This window comes from Podarcis vaucheri (genome assembly GCF_965113315.1).
Source record: "Podarcis vaucheri genome assembly, chromosome: 7".
NCBI classification, from domain to species: Eukaryota; Metazoa; Chordata; class Lepidosauria; order Squamata; family Lacertidae; genus Podarcis; species Podarcis vaucheri.
The window spans coordinates 91,685,315-91,709,831 of NC_138765.1; the positions used below are offsets into that span (position 1 = coordinate 91,685,315).

Here is a 24,517-nt window from a genome sequence, read left to right on the forward strand (position 1 = left end):
CTGCTTGGATGCGTGAAACCAACCACCTGTCTCCTTGATCCTTGCCCATCCTGGCTAATAAAAGCAAGCCGGGAAGGGCTGGGCGATGGGCTCTGCGGGGTGGTGAATGCTTCCCTCTGTGAGGGGGCATTCCCAGACCAGCTGAAAGAGGCGGTCATTAAACCACTTCTTAAAAAAACATCTTCAGACCCGGCCAGTATGGCCAACTATCGCCCAGCCTCAAATCTTCCATTCTTGGGCAAGGTGATTGAGCGGGTGGTTGCTGAACAACTCCAGGCACGCCTGGAGGATGCAGACCATTTGGATCCCTTCCAATTGGGATTCAGGTCTCCTCATGGAACTGAAACTGCCTTGGTTGCGACAATCGATCATAACATCCTTCTGGACTGTCTAGAGGAGCTGGGAGCTGAGGGCACTGTTATACAGTGGTTCTGCTCCTTCCTCCTGGGCTGTGTCCAGAAAGTTGTGGTGGGGGATGAGTGTTCAGACTTACTTGTGGGGTGCCTCGGGGTTCCGTCCTCCCCTCCATGCTTTTTAACATCTAAAGGAAGCTGCTGGGAGAGATCATCAGGGGGTTTTGGCTTGGTGTCCATCAATATGCGGATGATACCCAGCTCTACCTCTCTTTCAACTCAGAACCAGTGAAGGTGGTGAAGGTCCTGTGTGAGTGCTTGGAGGCGGTTGGAGGATGGATGGCAGCTAGTGGATTGAGGTTGAATCCTGACAATAATGAAGTTCTGTTCTTGGGGGACAGGGGGTGGGCTGGTGTGAAGGACTCCCTGGTCCAGAATGGGGTAACTGTGCCCCTGAAGGGCCAGGTGCACAGCCTGGGAGTCATTTTGGACTCACAGCTGTCCATGGACGCACAGGTCAATTCTGTATCCAGGGCAGCTGTCTACCAGCTCCATCTGGTACGCAGGCTGAGACCCTACCTGCCCGGAGACTGCCTCACTAGAGTGGTGCATGCTCTTGTTATCTTCCGCTTGGACTACTGCAATGTCCTCTACGTGGGGCTACCTTTGAAGGTGACCCAGAAACTACAACTAATCCAAATGCAGCAGCTAGTCTGGTGACTGGGAGTGGCCACCAAGACCATATAACACATGTCCTGAAAGACTTACATTGGCTCCCAGTACATTTCTGAGCACAATTCAAAGTGTTGGTGCTGACCTTTAAAGCCCTAAACGGCCTCGATGCAGTATACCTGAAGGAGCATCTTCACGCCCATCATTCTGCCCAGACACTGATGTCCAGCACCAAGGGCCTTCTGGTGGTTCCCTCACTGTGAGAAGCAAAGTGAAAAGGAACCAGGCAGAGGGCCTTCTTGGTTGTGGTGCCCGCCCTGTGGAATGTCCTCCCATTAGATGTCAAAGAGATAAACAACTACCTGACATTTAGAAGACATCTGACGACAGCCCTGTTTAGGGACGTTTTTAATGTGTGACTTTTTAATGTATTTTTATTTCATTTTTTTGGGAAGCCACCCAGAGTGGCTGGGGAAACCCAGCCAGATGGGCAGGGTACAAATATATTTGTAGTAGTAGTAGTAGTAGTAGTAGTAGTAGTAGTAGTACTTTGTAGGATTTGATAATCTTTATAGGTCTTTTAAATTTCTTATCTATCTATCTATCTATCTATCTATCTATCTATCCCCTCCCCCGTTTCCCTTTCTGTACTTCCTTATCCTTATAAAATTGAATATATATATATATTTAGAATTTACGGCTCCACAGTTTTCTGGGTCGCCCCATATTCATTACCCAACCACCTATGCTGCTCATGGCCAGATCACTTTGGGGCACTGCCATGCTGTAAAAAGATTCTCATGAACCACAGATCCCCATGGATCCTTAGGTTTTTTTATGTTTGGTCACCCTGAAATCACTATCAAATCACACATGATGTATATGACCACAGAACGAACCACAAAAACCACAGAACACAGCCAAGGAACAAACACTATATTAAATACTTTAATCCTCATGGATCGGCATGATTGTTAAATGGACTCCACCAAATTATATTGTAAGATCACACCAATGTCCATGGAATGACCGAAATACAAACGCTATCTGAAATGGTTCTGCATTAGCAAGAACATTGAAATAAAATGACATTCATATTCATAGCTTCCACTGTGAAGAACTGCACCTGGAAATTTTTGACACTGCTAAACCTCAAGAATGTCCAAGGCAGAGATTGTGATGATCTTACCTGTGAAAACAATCACCTGTCTTGCGTCAATTCAGCTACAAATGGTTTTGGGACAAAAGTTGGTTGCTTTGCAGGGGTAGTAATTATAAATGGAGGTTTAACTGCAAGTTTTTTTGAGAACAGATTTTGTCAGTGCAAACTTTGAAATAGGGGGTTTCCAACGTGGTGCCCATGGGAATCATGTTGCCTGCTGACAGCTTTCCTGGAGTCCACCACGTGTTTTTATAAATAAAAAAAACAGGATTCGTGGTGAATTGTGCCCAGCATGACTTCAGATTGTTCATAGTACATTTGATTGACTACAGGGGCATATGAAGGGGCAGCGTGGTGGTGCCCAGGGGTGCCATGCTGGGGGGAGGGTGACAGTAAGGTCGCTGTACTGGCTGCCGCTCTTGCGGCAACTGTACAGGCAGCCCCTCTCGCAGCGACCGTATGGGCCATACGGGCAGCTGCTCTCGCGGCGACTGTACAGGCTGCTGCTCGCGTAGCGTCCGTACAGGCAGCTCCTCTCACGGAGGCCGTACAGGCTGTATGGGCAGCTGCTCTCCTGGTGACCATACGGGCAGCCATGCATGCACAGTCCGTACAGGACATCATCCAGGACTTGTTACCATATTATAGCTGCCACAAAATCTATCGGCATGCCACCAGAACCAGGGAAGCCTTGCCAGTTGCAGCTCACACAGTTGAAGTGAAATAAAAGACAGAAGAGTAGATCGGGAAGAAAGTTCCCCAGACTGCAGGAAAAGATAACAGTACCTCCAGCATCTGATTCAGTGCAGGCTGCTGAGGGGTTTGACTCCTTAAGATCACCAACTGACTATGAGACACCTGGAAAGCACTCAGCCTCAGATGACCTCCACTCCAAAAGGTGGGAAAGAGGATTTGACAGTGACCAATATTGATTATTTTGATAGCAGCCCCATATTCTCAACACAAAGTGAGAAGTGTTTGGACAAATCACTGATTTGTACATCAGTTCCCCCATGGCACAACTGTACCTTCTCCACACTCAGTCTACAAACCATGGGACTTGGGTTCAGTTGGCAACATCTGTGTGTATGACTATGACATAAACACACTGAAAGGATCAAACTGGATAAATGATCGCATAATAGATGCCTTTCTTGCCTCCAGGGTGATCATGGCCAAAGAGCTAGGTCACAATGGAACAATTTTCCCACTTACCGTACTTGCCACTTCATGCAGATATGTCAAAGATTGCCAGTGCAAGCTCTGAAGAACTGTTTGAGATTTGGAGTGCTAAAGAAAGATGTTTTGATTAATCCAGTAAATGACAGAGAAGTCCACTGGAAACTGATAGTAATCATTTTTAAAAGGAAGACCATGCTCTATCTAGATTCCAAACATGGATTGAACCACTCTGTGATTGATGCAATAACATCCTTCTTAGCATGTCTGTATGAGATGGATTCAAAATATCCCTATATTCATACAAAAGGATATGGCTGCCATTAGGCCCTGGATTGCAAAAGAAATAATACAGTACTGTGGGAAAACCTATTTTGAAGGACAAGACAAATATTTTCAAGTGGAAATTGATGCTGTTCCTCCCAAGAAGAGACAAATCTTGAACGAGAGTTACATTACTGTGTCTCGATCATGCCCAGAGGGATGGAAGGATACACTAACCTATTGCTCAGATATCCTTGTTTGAAGGCTGCTGGTCACTATGTTTGTTGAAGGAAGGGTGCAGGAGGCCCAGTGGTGACCTAACTATGGCTTACTGTGAAGGAAACTGCAAGGACTGGTACCACTGCTTTCGCATAGGCATTGATTCAAAAGATCTTCCAGAGGTTTTTGTGTGTCCAGGCTGTCAATCCACTGTGGCCAAATAGATTTTGAAACTGCGAACTGTCATATTCCACAGGTTGGTATAATACAGCAAAATCCAAACATATAGTTTTCATCACCATGGCAGGGACGGTCCTTTTCCATAGAATTCTTATTTATGGAGTTAGTTTTTATATCCTGCTTTTCTCTACTTGAAGGAGTCTCAAAGTGGCTAAAAATCTCCTTTCCCTTCCACCCCCACAACAGACACCTTGTGAGGTGGGTGGGGCTGAGAGAGTTCAGAGAGAAGTGTGACTGGCCCAAGGTCACCCAGCAGCTGCATGTGGAGGAGCGGAGACGCGAACCCAGCTCACCAGATTAGAGTCCACCGCTCTTAACTACTACACCACAGAAACGTATCTCTTAAAACTCTGGAGCAAGCTGTTCAGTTCAGCCTCATAGTGATACTGATTTGTGGAGGGAAGGTTGGTGATGAGCAAGATCTGTTCCCATTTCCCAACACAGAGACCATAGAGCAGTTTCTTTTGGGGGCTGAACCTGCAGAGTGTTTCTGTTCAGAATTTCCGTGGCAGAAATTGGCTAAGTGCCTTTATAAACATTCAGCTTCTCAAATAGAACCCCATCATGAAACTTTCAGGTGTAGCTGTTGGAGGTGGAGGGCAGAGAAGGTGTCCTTACCTCCCTCCTCCCAGCCTATCATTGCCCAATGGGCTGAATTTCAGGGCTTTTGCATGTAAAGGGCAAGCTTGTTCTTTACTTGTTTAGACTCTTTAAACTTGGAAACAGATATTTGGCTCCATGACCAAAATGACCAAAAGGGTCAGCTTCTAGAGGACTGGAAAGATCATAATTGTACTTCCCCTACCCTCAGCCCTAACTCCGTTGAGTATTTTTTGTTATGAGACTGAGTGTTTGGGGCTGATGCTGTAGCATTCTTGTCTGGGGGCTTGATGGAAAAACAGAAAAGTGACCCTCACCTAACTCTCCAATGCCCTTCAACAAGAATGCTGTAGGAAATATTGCTAAGCCCAAAGGGAGGCAAGAATTTGCTTCAGCTCACCTTGTTAATGGCACAGCAAAAGCTATACGTGTGTCATTCTCAATCAGTCTACTTTCAGAACTGATTTTAGAACCCTCTTATATCAGGCCACATGGTCACTGGAGGTGGCCCCATCATGCAAACATGACTATCCACACAGGGACCATCTATTTTTGTTTTTTTCCCCTGATACTGGATTTTAAGTTACAGTTACATCTTTTAAAACAGCTGCCAGTATATCACACTGTATTCCACTTGCCTTCCAAAGGAACACGTGGCTCTCCCCACATAGCGGGTTAGGTTGAGACTGCTGATCCAAAGTAATCAGTAATTTTTACGGTAATTACAATCCTGCTTTCCCTTGTACCAGCTTACCTTGACTTCAGTAAGGCCTTTGAAAAGGTCCCCCATGATATTATTGCAAAACAACTAGTAAAATGTGGGCTAGACAAAGCTACTGTTAGGTGGATTTGTAATTGGTTGATGGGCTGAACCCAAAGAGTGCTCATCAGTGGCTCACCTTCATCCTGGAAAAAAATGACTACTGGGGTTCCACAAGGTTTTGTCCTGGGCCTGGTGCTATTCAATATTTTTATAAATGATTTGGATGATGGAATAGAGGGTGTGCTAATCAAATTTGCAAATGACTGCAAACTGGGAGGGGTTGCTAATACACCAGAGGACAGGGTCAGAATTCAAAATGACCTGAATAGCCTAGAGAGCTGGGCCAAAACCAACAATATGGAGTTCAATAGGGAGAAATGTAAGGTACTACACCTGGATAGAAAAAAATGAAATGCACAGGTGGGGGACACTTGGCTTGACAACAGTACCTGTGAAAGGGATCTGGGAGTCTTAGTCGACCACAAGCTGAATATGAGTCAACAGTGTGATGTGGCAGCTAAGAATGCCAATGCAATTCTGGGCTGCATCAATAGGAGTATAGTGTCTAGATCAAGTGAAGGAATGCTACCACACTATTCTGGTTGGTTGGTCAGACCACACGCGGAGGAGAAAACTTATGAATGCCCAGAGTGTGGAAAAAGCTTCATTCAGAAGAAGGGATTAATCGGGCACCAGATAATTCATTTGGGGAATACGTCCAGCTAATATTCTTGAAAAGTGCCACATTCCACAGAAAAAGAGGGGGAATTGTTGGTTACATCCTGATTTGCAGTGGAGAACACACACCTTTTCTAGGTCACAAGACATAGGCGGATGGCCAGTTGTTGTTGTTAATTCAAGAAAGTTCTCTGTTGAGGCTTCCTGCCCCAGGAGGGGACAAACAAAACTGCCCACCCACTGCTCTGGTCCCCTTAGATTAGTGACCCTTAGATTAAGACTATCATGCTCCACCCATTGAGCTGGGGACAAATTCATGGAGCACTAGGCCGTGAAGCACAATGGCTTTGCTCTGCCTCCACAGTCCAGAGGCAGAAGGCTTCTAAATCTCAGGTGCTGGAAACTGCAAGGAGGGGAGGGAGGCTGGTTTTACACAGTGGTCCCACTTGCAGGTGTCCCACGGGCGCCTGGGTGGCCCCTCTTGGACGCTGGACCAAATGGGACACTTTTTGTGTCCTTCCATGGGGTGAGTGGAAACTCACAGGGAAACGTATGATGACACACAAACATCGCCAACATCATAGAGGGGATGGAGCAAGGGGAGGTGGCCCTCAGGCGGGTGGGGGGCGGCAAAGGTGTTTTTATTTTGACATCTGCCACCACCCCGTGGGAAATGCAGGAAAAGGAGATCAGGCTGCACAGGTCAGAAGTCGGCGGCCCTGATAGTGGAGCCAGGGAGAGTCCGGCCTGATCTTTGAGAGGTCAATTCCACAGGCATTTGTTGTTCTAGCTCTTAGTATCAGATGCAGCTGGTGCTGAAAAGACCCTCCTAGGATGAGCATTGTGCATTTGGGGTGAGGCTGAGGAACACAGGGAAGGTGTCCTGCAAAATGTATAGGGCAGCCCAGCCCATGGGGCCCCTTCCGGAAGCTGCCGGACTGCAGCTCCTATCCTCTCTGACCCCTGGCCATGCTGGATGGGTCAGAGGGGAGTTGGAGTCCAGCATTATCCAGAGGACACCCCGTTTGAGGCCCCTGATATACAGAGTCCAGCCTGTAAATACAGAACATTAATGCATCAACCCTAAACACTCATAACTGGGCAGAAGCCCCACTCAATGCAATGAGCTTTATTTCTGACAACGTGTGGAGATGGGGAGGCTGTATTTGCAGAGGGCATTTGAAGCTGACGCCCTGTTCAATTTCTTTTTGATTTTCTTCCCATCTGAGGTCTCCAGAGTAAGGAGCTTTCCTGCCTGATGTGGGGGAAGGGGTTCATTTTTTAGTCCTCTATTAATCCAATTATGCATGCATTTTCACAGCTGCATAAGGTCTTGTGGGGAGAGGTTTCGTAGAATCGCAGAGTTGAAAGGGGCCCTGAGGGTCATCTAGTCCCACCCCCTGCAGCGCAGGAAACCTTTGCCAAACGTGGGGCTCCAACCCACAACCCTGGGATTAAGAGTCTCATGCTCTGCCAAATCAGACATCTCAAAAGGAAAACAAGACTGAAGGTGAGGAAAAGATGATTTATTGGGACTGTTAAAAGTGTGACTGTCTCCTTAAGAAGAAGTAAGCTGCAGAGGGAATTATGGGAAAAGGAAGGAAAATGAATCTTCTCAAATTCCCCTTGAAAAACTGCCCAAGGTTCTCCTGGTGGGTAAATGTTTTTTATATCAGTCACTCTGGTCTGGAGAGAAACTCCTGCTGGGCCTGAGAGGCAGATTTAGTCTTCTCAGGAGATACTGAGGGGGGTTTCATTTCCCAACAGAGTAAAGAAAGGGAGGAAGGTCTCTCCAGAGAACGAGGCTCCTGAGAACGTGTAGAGTTCGGCTCCTGAGTCGGCGTCAGAGAAAGACACACGTCCCCCTTCATAGTCCAGAGTCACCCGGATCCTCCTGGGCTCCTCACTCAGGGACAGAGGAGAGTAACGAGGGGAGTGGCAGGCCACGTACCCCCCTCCCGACTTACCCACAGCCCAGATCCCTCTCTCAGGGCTAAAGGGGAAGCAGCGCTTTCTCTCCAGAGACTTCCTGGCAACCCCCAGAGTCCATCTTCCCCCACTTCCCCCAGTGACTTCCCAGAAATGTCTGCCTGCTGTGAATCCCTCGCGTCCCAACACACAAGGCCATTTAATGAATCTCTCAGGATTATAAGGCAGGGCTTGAGGTTTGTCTCCCAATCTCAGGCCTTTCCGATCCTTGGACAGCATGAGTTCAGGATGGGCTGTGTCTGGATCCAGAGTGACATTTGCTGTTGGGGAGAAGATGAGGGAGAGAGAAGATTAGGCAGAGTCAGCAGAGAGAGAGAGATGAACATCCTAATCCAAGAAACACCCCAAAAACCCAGATTCCCTTTCAGGTCAATGGGATTTCTTTTTAATCACATGGGATACTGAGACGCCTCCTTGCAGACTCTCATCAGAATAAATCCTGGCATTTTCTAAGGGGAAAAACCACCCAGGAAACCTTTTACTCAGCTCTTCTGTGTTATCTAAGGGGAAAGAGAGGAGAATTGGAGGAGGCAGGAGAGGAGAGAAGCTGCTTTCCTCTGACAATCTCTGTGGGAACTGGCCTTTGGGGACCTCTGGGTTGGGCTGGGGGAGGAGGACCCCCTGTTCTAATAATAATAATAATAATAATAATAATAATAATAATAATAATAATATCATCAACATTTGCATACTGCCCATCATATATAGGTCTGAGGGTGGTCCACAGCATAAAAATACAACAGAAAACCACATAGAGGCTTCCCCTCACTTTTGTGGGAGTTATGTTCTGGGCCCTCGTGCCCAAAAGTGAAAATCGTGTTAAGTGGGGAGCCTGTTTATTCCTGCTCTCCATCTCTCTCACCCACTTGGCCTCTCCTTCCTCCCAACCATCTTGGAAGTTTAGGCCTTGCCACCAGGGAAGAGGAGGCAGGTGGAAGGGCAATTTTACAAAAGACTACTTATTCCATGCTTCTCTTTGGGATTTCATATATAAACCATAAGACTAGTTCCCTGGGGGAAGCGGGGAATAACTCAAAAGGTTACCAGTTTGGGGTTGATACAGTCATGATAGGCAAGTGTAGGGCTGCCCTAATTTGAAGAGCAAGAAAGAGGACACATTGGCCAACTTCGACTTTTAACCATGGATCACTATGATGATTCTCATTTGAAATACCCCTACTATATGTAGGCTATAGAAGCTGTGCTATATTGCTAGTAGCAATGTTCTTAACTTTCAACAACAAAAGAAGAATAAGAATACATATTGCTCCCACACTTGCCACATGAAATATTTGGGCACATGTTCACATCTTTCTGAACGTAAGTGTGCACAGAACAATTTATTAACCTGTTGAACATCTGCATGTGGACTCTCCTTAAGGGCAGGGGGATCTTAACTCTTGCCCTCCCGGACTCCTTCTCCAAGATCTTGTAGCTGAGCCAGCATCCTTTTGGTTCAGCCACAAGAGAAGGGGTTTTTACAGTATGTCGCTAGCTTAAGATGGAGCTTTGTTGTGATTCTCTGCTGCAGATTAGCCTTAGATCTGAATCTAATGCAGGCATAGGCAACCTTGGCCCTCCAGATGTTTTGGGACTACAACTCCCATGATCCCCAGCTAACAGGACCAGTGGTCAGGGATTATGGGAATTGTAGTGCTGAAACATTTGGAGGGCAGAGGTTGCCTATGCCTGCTCTAATGCAATATTAAATTTTTCATGGGTTCTTGTAAACCAAAAAACGGAACAAAAAACCTTGGGGACATTTTGCCAAATTTTAAAAATCTGCCCCGATACAAATTTTAAGAAATTTTGATCATGAAAATAGAAGACATGGCTGGGAAAAAGAGGACACATGGCAACCAGGCCTGAAAAAGGTCAATGATGGAAAAGCAACCCGACTCTCTTTAGGCAGGTGGAAAGCTCTTCCCTCCTCTGCCTGATCATCTATGACATCATAGAATAATAAATAATACTAATACTACTATATATTGCTCCCTTGCTTGCCACATGAAAGTATTTGGGCTCATGTTCACATCTTTGTGAACATAAGTATGCACAGAACAATTGATTAAACTGTTTAATATGTACATATGGACTCTTCTTAAGGACAGGGGGATGTTAACTCTTGTCCTCCTGGACTCCTTCCCCAAGATCTTGTAGCTCAGCAGCGTCCTTTTAGTTCAGCCATAAGCGAACAGATTTTGCTAGCTTAAGATGCGGCTCTCTTGTGATTCTCTGCTGCAGACTAGCTAAGCAAGGTGTCTTAGATCTGAGTCTAATACACTAGAAAAAAAATTGTACGTTCATGTAAACCAAAAAACCAAACAACAAACTTGGGACATTATGCCAAATTTTAATAATTCGCCCGGGCAAAAATTTTAATCATGAAAATAGAGGATGTGAAAGGAAAAAGAGGACATATGGCAACTAGGCCTGAAAAAGGTCACATGATGGAAAAGCAACCCGACTCTCTCTAGGCAGAAATAAAACTCTTCCCTCCTCCCCCTGATCCTTCTGGGCAGTTTCTCTCCCCTCTGTGGACACCTTCAAGTACACCCTCTCTGCCTTTGTGGTACAGTGGTGCCTCGCAAGACGAAAATAATCCGTTCCGCGAGTCTCTTCGTCTAGCGGTTTTTTTTGTCTTGCAAAGCAAACCTATTAGTGGCTTAGCGGTATTAATGGCTAAAAGGCTATTAGCGGCTTAGAAAAAGGGGGGGGGGGCGGACGGAAAAAAATCGCAAGACTCCTTGCAAAGCAAGCCCATAGTGAAATTCGTCTTGCGAAGCGCATCGAAAAACGGAAAACCCTTTTGTCTAGCTGGTTTTTCGTCTTGCGAGGCATTCGTCTTGCGGGGCACCACTGTACAAACAGCAGGGCTAGAGTCTAGCTGTGGATGGTTCTCAATATACAGAAGAGACTCTTGACCCCCATGAAACACTAGTATCCCCCTCCCCCGTGAACTGGGGTCTCCATGTGAAATTTACCTCTCTGGAGACTTCTGAGTGACTGAACATCTGAGGAAGAAAAAGAAAGGCTTAATGGTCTACACTGCAATAGTTCAAAGAAAATCTTTTTACAAAACATCACCATAACATAGCATCTGTTGTTTCCTTATTTCAAGCAAAAGATGACATCATAAAACAAGTAATTGAAAGACAACAACTGTAGGCCAAAGGAATTAAAACAACTAACGTGTTCAGCTGGGATTCCTGCATTGCAAGGGATTAGACTAGATCAGGGGTCAGCAAACTTTTTCAGCAGGGGGCCGGTCCACTGTCCCTCAGACCTTGGGGGGGCGGACTATACAGTGGTACCTCGGGTTAAGTACTTAATTCGTTCTGGAGGTCCGTTCTTAACCTGAAACTGTTCTTAACCTGAAGCACCACTTTAGCTAATGGGGCCTCCCGCTGCTGCCACGCCACCGAAGCACAATTTCTGTTCTCATCCTGAAGCAAAGTTATTAACCTGAGGTAATATTTCTGGGTTAGCGGAGTCTGTAACCTGAAGCATCTGTAACCTGAAGCGTTTGTACCCCAAGGTACCACTGTATTTTTGGGGGGAAATGAACAAAATCCTATGCCCCACAAATAACCCAGAGATGCATTTTAAATAAAAGGACACATTCTACTTATGTAAAAACAAGCTGATTCCCGGACAGTCCGCAGGTGGGATTCAGAAGTAGATTGGGCCGGATCCAGTCCCCAGGCCTTAGTTTCCCTACCCATGGACTAGATGACCCTTGGGGTCCTTTCAAACTCTACTATTCCATGATTCCATGGGGAAATCAGAAATGGTAAACCATGCTATAAAATGGCAGAATACAGCTATTCAAAATCCACAAATGAAATGGGGATCTGTACTGGAGGGCTGGAGGAAGGTTAACATCTGCACCAAGTAAACTGGTGGGAAAAAGCTCTTGAAAGCGGAATTTCCAAGCATGCTGACAAACCAAATTGCAGAGGATGAATCAGCAGAGCTTTGCACTGTACTTCCAAGGGTCTCGTGCAATGGGAAGTCGTCTCTCATGGAATGGGGCTGATCTCATAAGAACAGTGGGAAGTCTCAGGAGATGGGGATGGCTGATGAGGTTGAAACTGAGGAGGCGGCAGCTCAGGCCTTGCTCTGCTGCTGGGAGACCAGACTGGGCAGGAGGTGGAGGAGGGACTGGGTGCTTGCGGGTGCCCTTTTTAACACACTTCACGAGGCGGAAATCCAAGCAAATCTAGAGAAGCCGCAAAAGAACCTCTCCAGATTGTGTGGAGGGAAAACAAAATGCAAGCGAGGTTCCCTATACATGAGAACGCGACAAGATGGACATTGGACTGACCCTGCAGGATCCTCCTTAAGGGCTTTTGTAAGATATCTTAAGGCTCTGAGGATTTTCCCTACAAACAAGCAGCATACAGATTTTAGGAAAGAAATCGAGGGTGAAACCAGGATACTAGTCTATAGGCAGGAATGGAACTCAGACTAGTGTTCAGGTTCTTTGCAGGGACAATCTCTGCCCCCAATCCAAGCCTTCAACCTCCCTCCCAGTTCATTCATGGGACAGACAAAGAACCCAAACACCACTAGAGGACTGTTTCCCAGAGTGACGCCATTGATGGGGGTCCCAAAGTCTGCAGAACAGACGGTTTAACACCATGAAATATCAGTCCCCATTCCTCCTGTCAAATTGTTCCTCCCCTGGAAATATACCTTTCTGAAGCTGTTTTCTGTATAACACAGCATCTGAGGAAGCAAAAAGATATAAAGTGTTAGGGCAACGCTCTTCCGCCTGAGATAAATCTCCATACAAAAGTAACACTTCATAATGTGGCATCCTTGAATTGACTCCATTCAGAGCAGGAGAACCTCCCAAAGGACAACCCCAGATTGTGTAGACTGGTAACCAAAAGGAAAAGGAGGTTCCGTATAACTGAAAACAGATACACTCTGGTTCAGGCTTCCCTTACAGGATCCAGCATCACAATATACATGGGCCGTTCTGTGAGACAGGAAATGAAGGCTGGAGCACCAAGAAGGAAGGTTTCCAGGGGTTACTCAATTCCATGCAGTAAGAGCCTGGCATGTTCAGTTCTGAAGAAATAATAGAATTCCGAGTGTGAAATCCTGGCAGCCAATTTTAATTACCTTTCCATTGTTTCATTGTATCCTCCACAAGGTGATTTAGATCACAGGATTCCAAGACCCTGTTCCTCAGCTCTGGAGGGAAAGGCAGTGGGTTCTCTGGACTCTCTCTTTCCTCATACCTGGTGAAAAGAAAAACAATAAATTGCCCCATTGTGGCCCCATCTCCCTGATTATTGCAGGAGATCTCAATAACATGAACAAAGTTGAAGTTCATTTCGCAACAGGTAATTTTCAGGATTCAGCTTCATCTCTTGACACCCACCTCCAAGCCCTGGTCAGTGGCTTCATAAGGATGCTAAACTTCACAAGGGACAAGATGTAACCCCAAGCGACACCACCGGAGGGCTCCCATGGCTTCAAACTCTGCTGCCCCATAACAACTTTCTGGGAAGGTCCCAGGACGTAAGGGCCAAACCCCTGCAATGGAGTGCCTGCAATCCCTCCCTCCCTCCCTGAGCCTCTCCAGAGGATGTTAAGAAGAAGAAGAAGAAGAAGAAGAAGAAGAAGAAGAAGAAGAAGAAAAGAGTTTGGATTTGATATCCCGCTTTATCACGACCCGAAGGAGTCTCAAAGCGGCTAACATTCGCCTTTCCCTTCCTCCCCCACAACACTCACTCTGTGAGGTGAGTGGGGCTGAGAGACTTCAGAGAAGTGTAACTGGCCCAAGGTCACCCAGCAGCTGCATGTGGAGGAGTGGAGACGCGAACCCAGTTCCCCAGATTACGAGTCCACCGCTCTTAACCACTACACCACACTGGCTAGTTAGTGATGTCATAAGCTGCCAAGCGGTCAAGGAGAGCAACCTCCACCCTCCCTGCACCCCCTCTCTCACACAGGAAGTGTGCAACCCCATGCCCCATGGGACTCTCCCTCCAGAGGCATCAAACAACCTGACTTTCACCCCCCACTCAAGACCACCTTCAGCCTCTCACATTGGAAACACCCCCAAGAAAAAGAAGCAACCCATTCTAGACCAACAGACCTTCCCTCCCTCAGTGCCTCAAAGGGGCTGAGTTACCAGAGTTGGGGGGCTTCCAGCTGGACGTGGAAAGATACTGGTACGTCCTAAGCTGTTCCCAGGGATCTTTGGCACTTTCTCTTCTACATGTTTGAAATTACCAAAGTCAATGAACAGAAGGTGGAACAGAAAGAAAAGAGCCCCATCCCTGTGTGAAGTGATGTGGGGAGGGAGGGGGGAGGGAGCTGACCTTGAACCTTGGAGGGAGAATTGGGGGGCTACAAGTTCAGAAGAGGGGGCCCTGCTTTTACCTGTGAGAAGCCTCAGGGAGTGAGTCCTCCAGTCTCCCCCCTGCAGCCCCTGGAGGGCCATGTCTGAGGTTCTTGCATCCTGGAATCATGGAGTGATGCTAATGGGAATGAGCCAGATCCACTTACCTCTGCAAGGTCTTTCTCACATCCTAGAGGGGAAAAGAGAAGGGAATTCACTGCACACCTCAGGCCACACTAGGAAGACCCCCACAGACTCTGGCGCTTGAATGTCAGTCTGCCTGGCACATGGCAAGGTTGTGGGCAGGGATGGTGGAATCAATAAGTTTTGGTTTCTCACAGCTTTTATTTCTCCAATCTGAAATTATTAATTTTTCCAGTATCAAGTTCTCCACATTTCCACATCTGTTTACAATTATTATTTTTTAAATCCTTATGAAAATCCACCAGCATTTTTGGGAAATTTAATATTTGTGGGTTCAGGAGAAGATTCCATCCCATCTCTTCTCTTTGATTATAATTAATTAACTTTAATCCCATTTGCATTGTGCCATTCAGACTTAAGTAAGCCTACAGGATAATCCTACCAGGGAACTGTCCCAAGTTGTCTTCCACAGAAGTCCCCAAATTTCAAATTCTACTTTCCAACTGGAAATAAAAAAGCACCTGCAGCATAAAATGCCTCCAAAGGGGTAATAAAACAGCTCCGGGTTTCTTTGGGCTCCTCCACACTTCTGCTTTTCCTGTTCCCAGAAAACACGGGTCCAAGTGGTTTTGCCTTTGCCCTGCCGCTTTCCCTCAGAACAAACCTGCTCCTTAGTTCAACATTGAAGGAAACGTGAATGCAGAAAAAACCTGGCTGAGGTTTGCTCTAATTCAACAGTAAACAGCGGGTTTTCCTGGAAGAAAGGGGTGGGACAAGCAGCAGTCTGGATGAGTCCCTCTGTCCTCGCTGAAGCCCAGCCCAGGGCAGGAAGGCAGCATTGCCAAGAAGGAAGGCATTCGGTGACAAATCATCAGCAAAGAGCAGAAAACCACCTCCTGTTCCATCAAGAACACAGAAGAGACCCAGGGCTCTTGGGTCTTCCTGTCCATTACAAACCTGACTAGAGGCTCCATCATCTGAACCCCTGCACTTCTTGTATACATGAAAGAGACACATGAAGGATTGGAGGCAGCCTTTTCCTGGAGCCTTGGGCTGTTCCTGCCACCCTCTTACCTGCAGGAGTTCACTCGCTGGATGCTGACTCTTCTCCTCCATCTCCTGGATGATCCTCTCAAGAGAGGAGAGTTTCCTGGAGAGTCTGGCCAGTTGCTCATCCCTTCTCCCTGCAATCTCCTTCTCCACCTCTTCCACGTGATTCAGCAGACCTTTTTCTTGTTCTTCCAGGAACTGGCGCAGTTCTCTGAACTTCTCCACGGCCTTCAGCCTCTCCGTCTCTGTTAATTTCTGCAAGAAAAGAGGAGGTCTGAGTGTGTTTGGTCCTTAGCCTCAAAACAGCAGAAAGAAAATTATGAGAATTCCACAGGGAGGACGCTTCTGATATTTCTATAGACATGAAACCTCCAGTGGCTAAAGAAGTAAACCTTTATTTTGAGGGGAGGCCCTCTCCACTGCTGTTTCTGTTGACTTCTATTTTGCAGACGGATACAGCCTAAAGGAAGGAGCTCTTTTTTCTTAGCCATGGATTTTCCCTGCATGTTTTGGGGCATGGCATAACCAGAGTTCACAGTTGTTCAGAGAACATCCAGGGACATAAAACACCCCTCAGTTTAGACTGGGGTGTAGGAAGGAACAGAAACAGAGGAGAACAAAGTGCAGAGTTCATCCCCATAGCTCCCCTGTTTTCTTTAAAGGTTCAAAATGACCTGAGTTTACTTAAAATGAACAAGAGCCCACATTTAGAAAGACAATTCTTTAGTAGAATTTATGGTAAATCAGGATTTGGATTGAATTGCTTCCACCCTTTCAGCTCACAAGTCCTCAGGCTTCTCCTTGACTGCTATTCACATAATAAATGACAAGGGGAAATAAACTCCATTTAGCTGCATTCAAAGGTGAACTTGCCTAATTTGCTCTTGCTGAAAAAATATGGAGACCAAAACGGAGCTTTAAAATTCTGATATTTTCAAGCTTGACCCAGCCAGGAAATATTCACAAAAAATGTATTTATGAGGGTAAAGTAAAGATCAAAATATTTATACAAGGAGATAGCCAGCCTAACATCTGATTCATAACAGGCTGATGTGGAAAAAGGAGAAATGAGGAAAAGCTGAAACAGGCAGATTTCTCCATCCCTCCTCAGTCCTGACACTCCTCCTCCTCCTCCTCCTCTTCTTCTTCTTCTTCTTCTTCTTCTTCTTTATTGAATTTATACACTGCCCTATACCTGGAGGTCTCAAGTGCTTGTTCCCTGTCTGGTAACAACAGAGACACTTACCAGGAGGTCTTTGCTTTCCTTGTCCAGATCTGCTTGATGGGCCAGAATTTCCTCTCTCTCTCTCCTCAGAATCTCCAGGCGGCGACAGATCTCTCCCTAAAGAGAAAAGGGAAAACTCAGCTTCGATTGAGACACACAGAGAGATGAAAATCACAATGGCTTCTTGTGCCCAGTGGCCTTGCTAGAATAGCAAAGTTGTTTCCTGGAGGAAATAAAAGTACAGAGGTTTTCAGCCTTCTTGGGTCCACGGCTCCATGGATCAACTACCTTCATCTGCAGCACCCCTGTGGGGCTCAGGATCCCAGTTAGGTCCCCTCTTGCCTGCAGAGCTGGCAGCCCCTCACCTTTTCTCAAACACCCTCCCTTGTGGAGTGATCTCTCAGCCTCCTCTCCTTTCCTTGGGAGTCCCAGCCTGACTTCTCACCTTGAGGTCTCAGGGAGAAGTGGGAAGAGGAGGAGGAGGAGGAGAAGGAAGGGCTAAGGCAGGATCCAACCTGGGATGTACCAGTCTAGCGTCAAAGAGATAGTGAGGTCAGCCCAAGAGGCGAGAGATGCAGGGATAGAGCAGAGCTTCTCAAAACTTCACCCATTCCAAACCCCTCTTTCGGGTCAGATGGCAATTCAGGTTTTCTGCTATTTGTCAGTTATTTTCTCTGCAGTAGCCAGACCCCAAGTGTGCTTGTGCAACCAGAAGAGATTTAAGTGCTGCAGCTTCTTCCATTTCTGGGCCAAAGAAGTTCTTGCTGCGGCCAGAATCCACCCAAGTACCTCCTTCGGTCAGAAGATTGCTGTCTGGTCATCCTGACAATTCAAAGGGACCAGCTTTTCCCCACTATTATTACTATTTCGTGGCATTAGTAGCACTGCATGGCACAGGAGCATTTTTGCACCACTGTAGTGGAACAAGTGATATTTTTAAAAGGGATTAAAATTAAAAGGCATTATATATATATATATATCCCTTGCCCTTGCAGTTGCTACTCTGAATCACTGAGTCCTTTGCCATTTGGGATGGGAGGAGATCCTCAGCTCCCCCCCCCCGAAACCTCATTGCACAGCCCCCCCCCAATAAGCATGCTCCCCACCAGTAGGTGCTTCCACTCCACTCTCTGCTTCCAAGATTTGTTTTTTTTGGGGGGGATTCTGCACCGTCTGGTCAATTCCTGGCCATTCCCCCCCCCAGCTGATCCCTTGCTGCGCTCTGTTTTGCAGAGCATTAAGTATTTTATTAAGTTTCCACAATAAAAGACAAAGAAAATACAAAATCACAAAAAATACAATACAAAAATACAAACATTAAACACATCAAAAGAAAAAGAAAAAAGAGATAAAAACACATATAATAACAAAAAACAAAAATTCCCTCTTTCTTAATTTCTCATCTTCAATTAGCTTATTTTCCGGACTTCCTCACATCTCCCGTTCTTATATCCCTTTTTTAAAAAATTAATTCAGCAAATTCATAGCGTATTAATTTATCTGTTGTTAGTCCAATCTTACATTTTACTTTGTTGCTAGAGCCCCTGCAATTCATTTCAATGTCCTTAACATTCATAAATTTTACAATATTTCTGCAAATAAGTTTTAAATTTCTTCCAGTCTTCCTCCACTGTCTCCTCTCCCTGGTCTCGGATTCTGCCAGCCATTTCCGCCATCTCCATGTAGGCCATTGGTCCACTATGCCCAGGAGGAAGGCTTCTGGTTTCTTCGGGAAAGTATATTTGAATACCTTTTTCAGTTCATTATATATCATTTCCCAGAAGACCTTGATCCTTGGGCACGTCCACCAAAGGTGAAAGAATGTACCTTCAATCTCTTTACATTTCCAACATTTGTTATCGGGCAAATGATATATTTTTGCAAGCTTGACTGGGGTCATGTACCACCTATACATCATTTTCATAATATTCTCTCTTAGGGCATTACATGCCGTGAATTTAATCCCGGTGGTCCACAACTTCTCCCAGTCAGCAAACATAATATTATATCCTATATCTTGTGCCCATTTTATCATTGCAGATTTTACTGTTTCTTCCTCAGTATTCCATTTCAACAGCAGATTATACATTCTCGAAAGTACCTTTACATTGGGTTCTAACAGTTCTGTTTCCAACTTTGATTTTTCCACCTGGAAACCAATTTTTTTATCCAAGTTATAAACTTCTCTTATTTGAAAGTAATGTAGCCAGTCCCGCACCTTCTCCTTAAGCTTGTCATAACTCTGCAATTTCAGTTTGTCACCCTCCTGTTCTAGAATTTCCCAGTATTTTGGCCATTTGTCTTCCATGTTAAGTTTTTTCAAGGCTTTAGCCTCCATAGGTGATAGCCACCTTGGAGTTTTATTCTCCAAAAAGTCTTTATACCTTATCCAGACATTAAACAGTGCTATTCTGACAATATGGTTTGTTTTGCAGAGCATTAAGGAAGCATCCTGCTAGCCAAAGGAGACATGTACTTAGTTGTCTATGTGCAGTTTACATTTGTACTGTTCTTAATAGTACAAAGCAACCTTTCTGGAGGATGTGGATGTGGTTAACCCTTTCTCTCCCTGCCAAGGTCCCAGTTCAAATCTTTGAAACTGCTGTGAGTATTTCAAGATCCCCTTGTCCCCCTGGCAGAGAGAAAGACTTCAGCTCCCCCCTCCAGCCACCCCAGGAGCCCTCAGGCTTCCCCTGGGCTGCTTCCAAGGCAATAAACAACGACCAATTCATGCCATGCCTACTTTGGACCTGAGAATTCAAAAGCAAACCTCCCAAGAAGAATCCACAGCTATTTCTCCCCCTCAAGAACTTCTTTGGCCCAGAAATGGAAGAAGCTGCAGTACTTAAATCTCCCCTGGTGGTCCAAGCACACTTGGGGTCTGGCTACTGCAGAGAAAATAACTTCCTGCTTGGTAGGGGGTTGGACTCGATGGCCCTTGTGGTCTCTTCCAACTCTATGATTCTATGATTCTAAGATCCAGGGATCTCCTACCTAGTATTCCTGGAAAGCGGGTCTGCATAAAAGGCGGATCTACATGGATCCTCATGGATCCTCCACTTAAAAAAAAATAATTCCAACAAATGCAGTGTCAAATCACACCTAGAAGGCACGCCTACAAACTGGACTATAAAAAACGTAGATCCAACACTTTGCCGCGCTGCAGCACCATAAAAACATGGATCCGAGGCACGGATCCTCATGAATTCATATGATTTTTATATTGAAACAAAATAAAAACACCATGCTACTGTAGACCACATCTTAGTCTGTAGGAGGAACCAAATAAATCACGCATCCACTGTTTCGTGGTGCCGCAATGGCGCAAAAACATGGTTAAAAAACACGGATCCTCATGAATCCTCATGATTTTTGCACTAGATCAGCCCAAACTCACTTTCAAATTACACATCATGTCCAGGGGCACAACATCCACCACAGAAATCAGGGATCCATGGCTTCCTGGCCATACCATGGCCCAAAAACGCTGTTTTTCAGGGAACAGATCCTCATGGATCCTCACACTTTTTGCATTGGACCAAACCAAACTCACCGTCAAATCACACATCATAGCCAGGGGCACAGCCTACACCACAAAAAACTCAGATCCACGCCTGCCTGGCCACGCCCTAGCCCAAAAACGTGGTTCCGAAGCACGGATCCTCATGAATCCTCATGATTTTTGCACTAGATCAACCCTAAGTCACCATAAGATCAAACATCATGGCCATGGGCACAGCATCCACCACAAAAATCACGGATCTGTGGTTCGGAACCACGTTTTTGGGCCACAGTATGGCCAGGAAGCCGTGCATCCGTGATTTTTGTGGTGGATGCTGTGCCCCTGGCCATGAAGTTTGATCTGATGATGACTTTGGGCTGATCTTGTGCAAAAATCATGAAGATCCATGGGAATCCATGCTTCAAAACCACGTTTTTGGGCCATGGAGTGGCCAGGAAGCCGTGGATCTGAGTTTTTTGTGGTGTAAGCTATGCCCCTGGACATGATGTGTGATTTGACAGTGAGTTTGGATTGGCCCAATGCAAAAAGCCTGAGGATCCATGAGGATCCGTGCTTCAAAACCACATTTTTGGGCCATGGAGTGACCAGGAAGCTGTGGATCCGAGTTTTCTGTGGTGCAGACTGTGCCCCTGGGAATGATGTGTGATTTGATGGTGAGTTTGGGCTGATCTAGTGCAAAAAGCGTGAGGATCCATGAGGATCCATGCTTCAAAACCACGTTTTTGGGCCTTGGAGTGGCCAGGAAGCCGTGGATCCGAGTTTTTTGTGGTGCAGGCTGTGCCCCTGGGAATGATGTGTGATTTGACGGTGAGTTTGGGGTGGCCCAATGCAAAAAGCGTGAGGATCCATGAGGATCCGTGCTTCAAAACCACGTTTTTGGGCCACGGTATGGTCAGGAAGTCGTGGATCTGTGATTTTTGTGGTGGATGCTGTGCCCATGGCCATGATGTTTGATCTGATGGTGACTTTGGGCTGATCTAGTGCAAAAATCATGAGGATTCATGAGGATCCGTGCTTCGGAACCACGTTTTTGGGCCAGGGCGTGGCCAGGCAGGTGTGGATCCGAGTTTTTTGTGGTGCAGGCTCTGCCCCTGGACATGATGTGTGATTTGACAGTGAGTTTGGATTGGCCCAATGCAAAAAGCCTGAGGATCCATGAGGATCCGTGCTTCAAAACCACATTTTTGGGCCATGGAGTGACCAGGAAGCTGTGGATCCGAGTTTTCTGTGGTGCAGACTGTGCCCCTGGGAATGATGTGTGATTTGATGGTGAGTTTGGGCTGATCTAGTGCAAAAAGCGTGAGGATCCATGAGGATCCATGCTTCAAAACCACGTTTTTGGGCCTTGGAGTGGCCAGGAAGCCGTGGATCCGAGTTTTTTGTGGTGCAGGCTGTGCCCCTGGGAATGATGTGTGATTTGACGGTGAGTTTGGGGTGGCCCAATGCAAAAAGCGTGAGGATCCATGAGGATCCGTGCTTCAAAACCACGTTTTTGGGCCACGGTATGGTCAGGAAGTCGTGGATCTGTGATTTTTGTGGTGGATGCTGTGCCCATGGCCATGATGTTTGATCTGATGGTGACTTTGGGCTGATCTAGTGCAAAAATCATGAGGATTCATGAGGATCCGTGCTTCGGAACCACGTTTTTGGGCCAGGGCGTGGCCAGGCAGGTGTGGATCCGAGTTTTTTGTGGTGCAGGCTCTGCCCCTGGACATGATGTGTGATGTCAGGGGTTCAGGAGCAGAGGCGAGGGCAAGGGAGGAAACAGAGCGAGGGGGAGGAGGCCGAAGAAAAGATGAGTGATGACGACGACCCGAGATCTCCGAGTCTTTCCAGTGAATCAGAAGATTCACAGAAAGGAGCGCCAGTGGCCAGAGCAAGGGGGGAGCCTAGGGGGACACCCCAGGAAGAAGGGTCCAGAGGGGGCTCAGAGGGCAGCAGTTGGAAATCGGGGCCAGCGTCACCAACAGAGCGCAGTGGAGAGGAAGGGCGCCAGGTATCGAGCTCTGGCAGCTCGCAGCAGGGGGGAGGGCATGAGTCAGGAGTGGCCACACCTCCATCGGGGAGCGAAGAAACGGTCAAGCGGAAAGTGGAAGGTTGGGCACGCGTGCCAAGTTCAAATGCACAGGAAGGTGGCGCAGTAAGCAGCCCGGAAAGGGAGCCAGGTCCTAAAGCCCGACGCAAGGAGACAGAAGGGTCCGGGGGGTCAGCGTCAGAAGAGTCCAGGAAGAAAGAGACCACGGGGGGCAGAGGGACCCAGAGAAGAACGGTCAGGCGGAAAAGGTGGAGTAAGGCTAGGGTATTAAGCTGGTGTACAGGGGGCGGAGACTCAGACGGAGCTTCGCCGGTCTAACTCATAAGACGTAGAGCTGCACGCGGCAGCTTGAGAATGGAAACTGTAACTCAATAAAGACTTTTATAAAGTGAACGCTGGCTAGCGTGATCCTCTGTGAGCTAGGATCGGGAAGCAGCTCTGACAGTAAGCTCCGTCTCACGTTGTGGGCATCTACAGCCTCGCGGAGAGGAGAGAAGGCGGGTGCCTACTAGCGAGCTCACGAACGGCAGACAATATGACGGCCGAACAGCAGATAGCGGATCTCAGAGAAGCAGTGACACGACTGAATGCCGAGATACTTGCATCCAGGAAGAGAGAGGAGGACGCAGCTGCCGCCTACAGGGATCTCCAGGTCAGGTTGGAAATGCTTACGAAGCAAGGGCAACTGACACCCAGACCGGAGGGGATTGGGTTGGGGAGACGAACAGGTGGTGTAGTCTCTCACTTCGATGGGAATTTACAACAGTACCCCAACTTTAGAGCAGATGTAATGTGTGCACTGCAACTGCTGGACAAAGACGTTAGAGATGAGCAAGAGAAGGTGGGATTTATCATGTCCCATTTGCATGGAGATGCTAAAGCATGACTGCACAATTTGTGGAGAGATAAGGATCCGGCGCTCCAAAATGCGGATGCCTTTATTAAAGCGATGGATGGGTGCTTTTTATCAAGCATAGACGTGGATCTTGCCCGGAAGGAGGTGCATGGACTGAAGCAAGGGAGGGCCAGTGTAAGGCAGTATCATGCCCGCTTTTTTGCATTGGTCAGTGCCCTGGAATGGGACAGAGATTCGGCTCCAGTCAGAGGGCCAAACCAGTACACAGACCGCCAGCGGGACTGCTGGAACCGCTGCAAACCCCGTTCGAACCATGGGAGAGAGTGGCCCTGGACTTTGTCACGGATCTGCCCTGCTCGAGGGGCAAGACGGCAGTGCTAGTGGTGGTGGACTTGTTCTCCAAGATGGCACATTTCATTCCGTGTGCGAAGGTGGCCACGGCGGAACAAACCGCCAAACTGTTCATAGATCACGTGTTCAAGGTTCACGGTCTGCCGCGGTCTATACTGTCCGACCGGGGGCGGCAGTTCATCTCGAACTTCTGGCAGAAGCTGATGGGCTTCCTGAACGTCAAGATCAACCTGGCTTCGGCTAGACACCCGCAGACCAACGGACAAGCGGAGCGGGTCAATGCCATCATGCAGCAGTACCTGAGATGTTATGCGAATCAACAGCCCGCGACGTGGGTGGATTACCTGCCTCTCGCCGAGTTCGCCTACAACAACACGAAGCACGTGTCCATGGGGGTGACGCCGTTCTTCGCCAACAACGGAAGGCACCCCAGAACCTTCCCGGGACTGGAAAGAATGGGGGAGGGGGAGCCGCAGACAGCAGACGCGTTCGCGTCGGAGTTGCAGGAGGTCTACGATCGGCTTCGGCGGCACCTGGAGCTGGCTAAGCACGCATACAAGGTACAAGCGGACAAACACAGGAGGGTTGGCGAAGAGATCCATGTGGGAGACTGGGTCTGGTTGGCAGCCCACGCAGTGCCGGCCAGGTCGTTAGCGAAGAAGAAACTAGGGCATAAACAACTGGGACCCTACCGTCTGGAAAAAATACAAAGACTTATTGGAAAGTAAAACCCCGAGGTGGATTTCACCAATAGAGGCCAAAGCTCGGAAAACATCCAATATGGAGGCATATTGGCCGAAATATTGGGAAATAATAGAAAACATTGGAGGTAATTGGAGGCTGCAGAGCTTTG

At 47.2% G+C, this 24,517-nt stretch overlaps 1 protein-coding gene across 1 annotated transcript; it reads right to left on the reverse strand.

The window, feature by feature from the left end:
- Nucleotides 1–7,641: 7,641 nt before the first annotated feature.
- On the reverse strand, nt 7,642–17,193 carry LOC309537607 (E3 ubiquitin-protein ligase TRIM7-like; the record flags this gene model as incomplete). The annotated part of the gene is made up of 8 exons (XM_082232503.1): nt 7,642–8,379; nt 11,104–11,133; nt 12,818–12,850; nt 13,253–13,371; nt 14,648–14,670; nt 15,699–15,929; nt 16,921–17,016; nt 17,188–17,193. The coding sequence occupies 8 exons, from the start codon at nt 17,191–17,193 to the stop codon at nt 7,862–7,864; spliced, it is 1,056 nt and encodes a 351-aa protein (XP_082088629.1). The 3' UTR covers nt 7,642–7,861.
- Between the last annotated feature and the right edge of the window lie 7,324 nt (nt 17,194–24,517).